This window comes from Sparus aurata, chromosome 21 (genome assembly GCF_900880675.1).
Source record: "Sparus aurata chromosome 21, fSpaAur1.1, whole genome shotgun sequence".
In the NCBI taxonomy this organism is placed as follows: Eukaryota; Metazoa; Chordata; class Actinopteri; order Spariformes; family Sparidae; genus Sparus; species Sparus aurata.
Genome location: NC_044207.1, coordinates 23,852,123 through 23,860,905, shown reverse-complemented (window position 1 = coordinate 23,860,905; position 8,783 = coordinate 23,852,123). Strand labels below are relative to the sequence as shown.

At 44.3% G+C, this 8,783-nt stretch overlaps 1 protein-coding gene across 1 annotated transcript; it reads right to left on the bottom strand.

Moving 5' to 3' along the window:
• Window positions 1-776: 776 nt before the first annotated feature.
• On the bottom strand, window positions 777-8,540 carry kiaa0040 (KIAA0040 ortholog). The gene is made up of 2 exons (XM_030404045.1): window positions 8,362-8,540; window positions 777-4,358 (listed from the first exon to the last, which is right to left on the bottom strand). Exon 2 carries the CDS (start codon window positions 3,774-3,776, stop codon window positions 3,444-3,446), a length of 333 nt encoding a protein of 110 aa, XP_030259905.1. The 5' UTR covers window positions 3,777-4,358; window positions 8,362-8,540; the 3' UTR covers window positions 777-3,443.
• Window positions 8,541-8,783: the final 243 nt, after the last annotated feature.

Genomic DNA, 8,783 nt, shown 5'->3' with positions numbered 1-8,783 from the left:
TGTGTTGTTACATGTTTGAATATGCAAAGTAACCAGTCAGTGTACTTAGTTACTTTCCACCTCTAGGATTAAACAAACAAAATATAAGGTTATGAATGATTAATTATAATTTTGCTTTAGACGGATCAGGCTAGCAGTTTCCTCCTGTTTGCACTTTTTGTGCTAAGCTAACTAACCAGGTCCTGCTGCAGTTGTATCAAGCTTGTCATCCAGCTTTCAGCAAGTGAGCAAAAAGGAAGATTTCTTAAAATGTTATATTAGTCCTTTAAACTTAACTGTCTTTTATCCTCTCCCTATTTTTTATCATCATTTTATGCTGTTAAGAGCTTGTCACAGTTTCTAAGAATGAACCGAAACTGACTGTAAATCTCCCTCTGACTAATACACCACAACCACAATGACATGTTCAGCCAACCCCTGAACACGCCCGTGATGTTAGTTCTTGGCTAGCGGCGCTTATCGCTGATTGCTACAGAGGCTTTTATTTTGCAGGGTAAGCTTTCAAATTAAGCTCCGACAAACCACGAGTTTCCCTCTTCGAAACATGAAGCAGAGGAGACAAACCCCGATTTCCACACGGGGTTGTATCTGTCTGAGCAGTAATGAAATGAGTGCGGCTTGTTTTCCCAGCAGCACTTGAGCAAGAAGATCAACTTAGTGCCAATATAAGCTAATGCATAAAGATGATGATACTGCTGAGAGGCTTCTGTTTAATTGGGCTTTGAGATGTCACACACTTTAAAAAAAAAAAAAAAAAAGGAGCCTCAAATGCAATCTGCTTTAATCCCAAATCATTTGCTCATATCAGGGTTTCTCCACTTTATTTAATATTCTTATAAAATACGTTCAAAACTTTCTTTGAGTACTCTTTAAAACATTTTTATCACATGGCTTTTGTAAATGTAAATGTATACACGTCACAATTAAATTTATATTCAAACATTTGTTGGTGTGAAACACCAGGACCCGTATTGATCAAACTTTTAAGAATTGTGTTACACTTACAGTAAGAATGCTCTGAAGATAGTTGAGGAGCAAAAAACCTCTGATGGTGAGAGATTAAAAGACTCAAACTGTAAAAAAAAAAAATAATAATAATAATAACATTGAGGAGGAGAGTTTAACTGATTGGGCACATGGGTACGGAAGCAAGGGGTCGGTGAGACATTAATTTATTCTGATGATCCTTTTTCTGCGTCTGATCTAAACTATTTTTTTTATGACTTGTGATCTTCTGGAGAAAAAAAAATGATTGCAAGGATAATCTTTCTAAGTTCCCGCAGTAACTGACCAAATTTCTTTTTTTTCTGAGAATTTTCTTCGGGACCCTTACGGCAGATTAGTGCGATGCTTTCATCGCCAAAAGAAAGACGTGTCAGTCATGCTAATATAACCTGCTAGAACCTGGGGTAGTGCTGCTATTCAGCGTCTCAAAATGAGTATTTCACAAACAACATACTTCCACAAAAAATCATTTATTCTCCTGAACTTTTTTTCCGTGTTTCTACAAATGGAAAACATTTTTTTTGGAAAGATTATCTTGACAAAACTTTTTTTCACCACCAGATCACAAGTCTTAAACACAGGAGAGAAAAAAAATTTAGATCAGAAAAAGGATCATCAGAAAAAAACAAAATGTCTCACTTGCACCTCAGGAATTCCGTACACGTGTGTTCAGAGTTGGCAAGGAGTTCTCTTGTGAACAAAGACATGCAATTCTGTCATGTTTAGCCTGAATACCTTCAGTTACAATAACCCTGAAATTAACAACTCAGTGACAAACTTATCTCATAACATATTGGGATGAAATAACAGGGAAATGGAAACAAAAAGAAAACCAAACAGGAGAAACTGTCTGCTGTGCATCAGACAGTTAAGTGCTGTGGAAAAGTGAATTGTAACAATAATTAATGTCAGCTTAATGGGTGTTGTTTTTCACACTGATGCATGCAAAGTCATCGGCTCTAACTGTCCTACTTAGAATGACACAAAGTGCTCGAGCTCGTGTGCTCATTATGACCAATTTTATTTAGTAGAATCACTCAAAAACACGTCACCAAAAGTGTTTTAAGTTGCGAGAAATTTGATTTTCGTAACTTTTTGTCCTCCAGATTGGGAATTTATATCACCCGAATCCCAAACTTAAATAAATACAAGCGCCCAAAACAACAACTCCGGCTTCGATACGGTTGTTGTCTAGTCTTCATTAAAAAAGATTTGTTAATCAGTTTTTAGAAGATTACATTTGGATTATGAATTGTGCCTTCAAGGCTCACTTGACCTGAATACTGCACAGCGCTCCCAAACGGCAAAAACTGGGAGGAGTGCCTCGGCTGCGCTGTTCTGAATGAAGCAAATAGTAAGGTAGTAATGAAGTAAGAAGATGAGACAAAATTGAAGCGATGGAAGTTCGAGTTTTCTTTCCGCATGGCGCGAGTTAAACTTTTTGGATGTCAGTGACTTCCACTTTAGAAAGCGAGAGTCAATCATCGGTGTCGATTGCCAGCTGAATGTGAAAAAGCAGGCAGCATTACAGCCGCCTGAACGCTGGGCACACCTTAAATTGGCTCTCTCTCTCTCTCTCTCTCTCTCTCTCCCAGATACAGACGCAATGAATTTCACATGGGAGCTCAAAGAACAAAGTGCTCTCAATAACACTGTACTTCTCTCTCTCTCTCTTTCTCTCACTCTCTCTCTCTCTCACACACACACACACATTTGCAGATATGAATATTCCTCTGTTTTTCTCATACTTCTTCCTTTTATGTACCACGCACTAAAAAGCTCATACAAAATGCTGTAAACATCGTTCACATACATACAAAATGACAAGAATCTGTACATTGTTTAACACATTGTTTAACATATCCAACCAAACATGTGCCTGTTACATTATGTGTCACTTTGAACAACCGTCTCCGGCCTCACTTTCGGAACGTTCCATCATTCAATCATTCACAGTATAAAGAGAAGTGGGTGGAGCCTCCTGGTCTGAAAGGTCACTTCAACCATTCTAATGGTCGGCAGGGGGCGAACCCACCGGTTTCAAAAAGAAGTTTGGTTGTATGGAAGCGTATGAGAAAATGACCCCACTTTTCACCTAATCTGTTACCTCTGTGAAAAGTTTATAGTCCCAAGTTTTTTTCAATACAGCACGATGCTCAGTTTGTAAATTAAGGTCCCATTAAGACAGTGGCTTCCTTGTGATCGACCAATCGCTACCACAGCATGTCATTGGGTTCTCAGTCAGATCCAATCAGAATTTCCCCCCCAAGCGCCACCCTCTCATCCAAATATCAACCCCAGTAATGCTGAGGCTTTAAAAGACGGTAGTCCACAATGGCTCCATCTACTTCTCTTAATACCATGTATGTGCTCCATCAGCTCCACTGCACCACCTGGCCCAGGATCAGTGATCTCAGTCTAAAAAAAAAAAAGGCCGCCTACACCATGGACAGAGCGACCCTGTCGGGTGTCATCGGCCCCGTCTTCATAGAGATCCACAAGTCCTCCTCGTTGTTGCCCGAGCCCTTCTTCTTCTTCGTCTCCGACCTCGCCGTCCCATCTCGGCAGCAGCAGCAACAGCAGCAGACGTTGCTATGGCGACAGCAGCAGCAGTGGCAGCACACCACCAGAGTGGTGAGGAGGACGAGCAGGGGGAGGGTCAGGAGGACCACCAGGCAGACGGTGTTGTAGACCCCCTGGTTGTGTTTGTCCGTAGCGAAGCTCCAGAGTTGGTTGAAAAACTCCTGGATGCTGTCGGCCTTCCCATCCATGGCTGTCAGATACGGAGCGCTGGCTCCTTTTAACTGGAGTCTGCTGCAGTTGTAAAAGATTTAATTAATCCTTGAGAGGGTTGTGAAGCCCGTGAGTCAGTAAATGTGAGGGAGACTCCAAAAAATAATTAAGATATGCTGTTCAACTTAAGATAAAAGTCCTTGTATGCAATCTGGATCCAGCTCTAAAGTGGTAGGGTATCTGCGAGGCTGGAGTGTGTGCTCAGGCTCGTGTTGTTTATGCTAAATGGAAACACTGAAAGCACCGAGGGCCACTTCATGTGCGCCTCCTTCCTTTAAAGTGTCCTGTGAGGTGGTTACGGAGCCGAGGCATTCTTTAAACAAATCCAAGAGACCAAGAGCTCATTTGTTTATAACCGGCCACGCTTCGAAATCGCCCAGATGTGACGATTCGGGAGGGGAAAAAAAGCCCAAAATCTGCACTTCGGCCGACTTTGTTTATGCTGCTTGGCATTCCAGTTACAGCTTTTTCTCCACTCTTTGTCTTCTCCTGTCCTCTTGCCCTTTGCCTTTCAGTTTAGCTTAATCCAGCTGAAGAGAGGTGGCTCAATTTGGGCGTGTCTGTGAAACAACACACACAAATGAGAAAAAAAAAAGAGAGAGACAGCGTGAACATGGAGAGAAATTTTGTTTGCATCAGACAGCTCGTCTACCCTTCCCCGCATCCAATCCATCTTTCTGTCTCACTCTTTAACGTCTCAACTCCCCGCTCTGCCCCTTCTCCTCTTGTCAGTTTCAGCTTTGGATTTTCAGCTTTTACCCTCATTAATACTGCAGAGGAGTCGTTCTGGATTCAGGGCAGATCTCGCTAAGAGTCCCGCTGAGGGAGAGAGAGAGAGAGGGGCAAAGAGAGGAAAGAGAGGACGAAACGGAGAGAGAGATTGTGTCTGAGGGAAGGCCAGACAGAGATAGAGGTAACCAATCTTTCTAAGAGTCCCGCTGAGAGGGAGAGAGCGACAGAGCGTCAGGGAAAAAAAAATACGAGTCGAGGGGGGAGACAGGTCGGCCACTGAGAGGCCTGCTGCAGGAGATTCATCTGAATATATCCGGCTAATGGCTCCCATCGGAGGAGATTGATGGGATCCGGTTTAAGTTTTCATAAATGTCTGATTGTAACGTTTCACCCTGGCCTCAGATGAAATCTCCTCTTAATGGCTCTCCTGGAGAGGAAAACACGAGGAGAGACACTCGGACCAGATCTGCAATATAAAGTCAGTCTGAGAAAAATAAAAGTCATAGCGTTCCTTTTTCTGTGAGACTGTTTGATTCAGTCGGAGGCCTTGAGGCGACGTCTTTATCTAAATGCTGTTAAACTACTATAGTTTTTCAAACACCGTTTGACTCAAGTATGTCCCCTAGATTGTCTATAGCTCACGGCTACGGAGCCTCTTTGTATTCTAGATGCAGGAGGGAGAAAAGATTTCCATCTCACATTTGGCTGCTTTCTTAGGCAGACAGAGAGCGAGAGGGGGCAAGATGCACCTGCAAGTGGAGAGCAAATAGATTTGGCGTGGCTGCCGCTGTGCGTCGCGTCTCATGTGTGAAATTGGTTTACCCGCAGACAGACTGCTAACTTCCCTCCTGTTCATTTGCTCAACAGGAAGCCGAGCGCTCGAAGCTAAGAGGCAACCTGAGACGTCGAAGCAGGAGTTCAGACAGAGCGGCCTCATCTCTAGACAGAGCGGCCTCATCTCTAAAAACACATCTAATCTAAAATACATCCCCACACACAAAGCTGGGCTTGGTGCTATTTGTGTATTTGGTTGCACGATTACATTTTTGTTTGTATTGTATGTTAAACTTTAAAGGCCATGTAACATGTAACCATGTAATGTTGCGCCAGCCGTTCAACCTTTCATCATACTCTCGTGGTTAACAACTTGCGGGCGGAACTTTCACAAGTGGTCACGAGATAAAGGTGGTCAGAGAAGAAGTTCATGAGATGGTGAAGAGGGTGGGAAAACAGAGAAAACATGCTTCTGCGGCACAAAATCCTGTTCAGTTTTTCATATTTTCCTTGAATGTTTGTTTTTTGCCTCGTGGAGAACTCGATCGTTTCCATTTTCAGGCCTCTAAAAAACTCAAGGAAAAACACACAGAAGATACTCACTGTAGACAGTTTATACTACATTCGTGTGTAATCTTTACTGTTTCTGCTGTTGGTACGCACAAAACCTTGTCTTTTACTTAAAGGAAATGATGCAACGCGCGCCTCGTGCAAATGCAATCGAAGTGTGACTTCACCGTGCCAATGCAGCGCCGCTGAGCAACAGACGGTGAACATGTTCTTTAGTTTCCTGAGATGTTCCCGGAGCTCTGCACCCGTGAGAAACTTCTCAATTTCCCTTTGAGCAGGGTTGTATTGTGGGTGAATAGTCGAACTATAAGCATGGGAGCGTGAATCAGTGGTCACACAGCTACTGGTTGGTCGAAGTTCTCACCACAAGCAGATGCATTGGTGGACTCAGGATGTTTGTGGGGGACGGGCAGGAAAGAAAAAATAGGGCACAACATGTTCGTGGTTGGGCACTAGCAAACAAAGAGGGCATAGTTTTGCTACCATAGGGGCACCTAGGAGCGCACCTTTATCAGTGTATGATCACTGACATGGTTTGCAAGTAAACATCTCTCCTTTTTTCAGAGGTCACCGATAAAAAAACGCTTGAGAACCGCTGTCAAAAGAAACAGACTCAGTGAACAAACCGTCGTCACTTAAGCTTCTGCTGGAGTGAGACGAAACAAACACATGTTGTTGTGCCTCCTTCTTCTTCTCCTTCTCCTGTAATGGTTTAATCGCACCCTAATGGAGAATTAGTGCCACCAACTGCACCACAGTCCCTCCAGTCTCATATCAGCAGTTGGATGGAAGCAGGCATTACAGGAATTCATATTTTCTACGGCCGATTTTCTGGAAATTCCATCAAAAATCTGCATTCCACTTGGATTGAGGCTTGATTACAAGCTGTAGCGGAGCCCGCGAACATCACCGGGAGCCACGACGTCGCCCGTCACATTATTCTTGATTATTTCCTCCGCGGTTGGTACATGTTGTTGTGATGAGCTTGGCTGAGCAGCGGCACCTTTGTGCGCACCCTGATCTCCCTCGCATTCTGAAAACACTGTCAACGCGACAAGCCGGAGTCGCTGAACAATAAAGTCTGCGAGGGAGACAGACGAGGGGACGGGAGCAGCGCAGGGGTGTAATCGAGCTTATATAACAGAGACGTCTAACGGTGTATCATTGGTAAAGTCATTAAATGGAACGGATAAATCACTAAGTGTTATGATGATTACAGTCTCTGGCCAGGAAGTGTGAGATCACTTTAAAGTAAACCGAAGAAAAAAACACCTCAGCGTCAGGAAAGAGCTAAAACGGGATCTGAGGTCATCGATGTCAGGAGCTCATTTCAGGAGAAGGCTCGCGCTTTTCTTGAGGTAAACACTTTGATCGCCCGTGTTGTAAATGCTGATGACGCACACCTGAGCCGAGGTTGGTTTGTGATTTGTCGAAGGCACAGAGTAGAAAAGAAAGGTCATTTATAGAGACAGTATAACTCTGTTTATATAAACCTGGAACCGCTTGCCTGGTTCGTATCATCTCAACCGAGATGCCATTCTGAGACTCCCGGCCGGGGCACTTCACTTCACTTTCTCATGACATCGTGCCTCAACATCCAGGAAAAGGCCATTTCTGGGGCACACAAAGCCAGGAAGGGGCTGAGAAAAAAATATTATGCTTGCACTCAGTTGGCCCCCCCCGCCCCCGCCGCTTTTTAAGGAACATGTGCGACCTAAAAGACAAAGTTGTGACAGAAGGCGAGGCAGGAATCTTTAATGACTCGCCTCGAGCAGATCTCTCCCCCCTCCATCAGTCAGTATTAACAGGCAGTTCTTGGACACTTGAGTAAGCCACGAAGAAACGATTAAAAGCTGTACTTTTTTTTCCCGGCAGAAATCATGAGCCAATCTCACATCGCTAAGTGCAGCTAGGGGCCTGCTGGTAGTCTGGAGGAGTACAGTTCTCCACGGCGAGCGAGGACGAGTGCGCGAGACTCGATTGCGACGAAGTGGAGGACGTGATTACAGTAAGAGCAGGAGGAGGACAGTCAGCAAAGGTTAGAGCCAAATGCGTTTCCTGTAAACATCCATTAAACAAAGCAACAGAGAGTTGTTCTACGGTTTGAGGTTGATGAAAACGATTGCCAATTTTTTTTTCTTCCTTTTCCTAAATGGACGTAAATCAAAATGTTTACTTTAAAAAGTCAAGAAATCACCTAGAGGATCATGTCATTGTGACGCTCTGAGCACTCAAAGGCAGGAAGAAACTTAGCAGCTTATTGTTCTAACTTGTCAAACATCCTGTCAAATCTAACCACCGCCAAAACATTATTATTATTTTTCTTTTTTCAGGAGTTTGCTACAAGAGCATAAATTCAGCCTCCGTCTCCCCGCAGTCACACAACAACAAAAAAGCCCCTAACAGCTTAAATAAACCACTCAGAACAATTTCAAAGTATCCCAAGTTTGCCGGCACTCAAGATCTCTTTCAGAAGCGGCACCTTACCCCCGCAGGCACTTGGTGAAGCGGCAGGTCAGCTCTCTCCTCCTGTCTAATCCAGTCAGCTGCTCAGACCGCCGTTGTTTCTGTTTTGGCATCTGGCTTCTGCTCTGTTCTGGTCCCCCTCACCCAGACATCTTGACAAGTCTTCACTTTCTGTTCCTGTTACCCTCCCTACCCTTGTTTCCCGTCCTCCACCGCCTCCTCCTCCTCCTCCTCTTCCTCTCTCTCTCTCTGTGTGAGTGAGTGTGTGTTTTGGTCACGACGTCACTGCACCCTGCCCACTTCTGTGTAAGAATGGGCCCTCTGTCTTGTGCTTGTGTGTTTCCTAGCGTGGTGAACTTAATGCCTGCGGTCGCTTTACTTTACTCACACAAGCTCCGTGGTGATGTCAGACGGAGAGGAGGGGGGGGGGGGGAGTTAAGCAA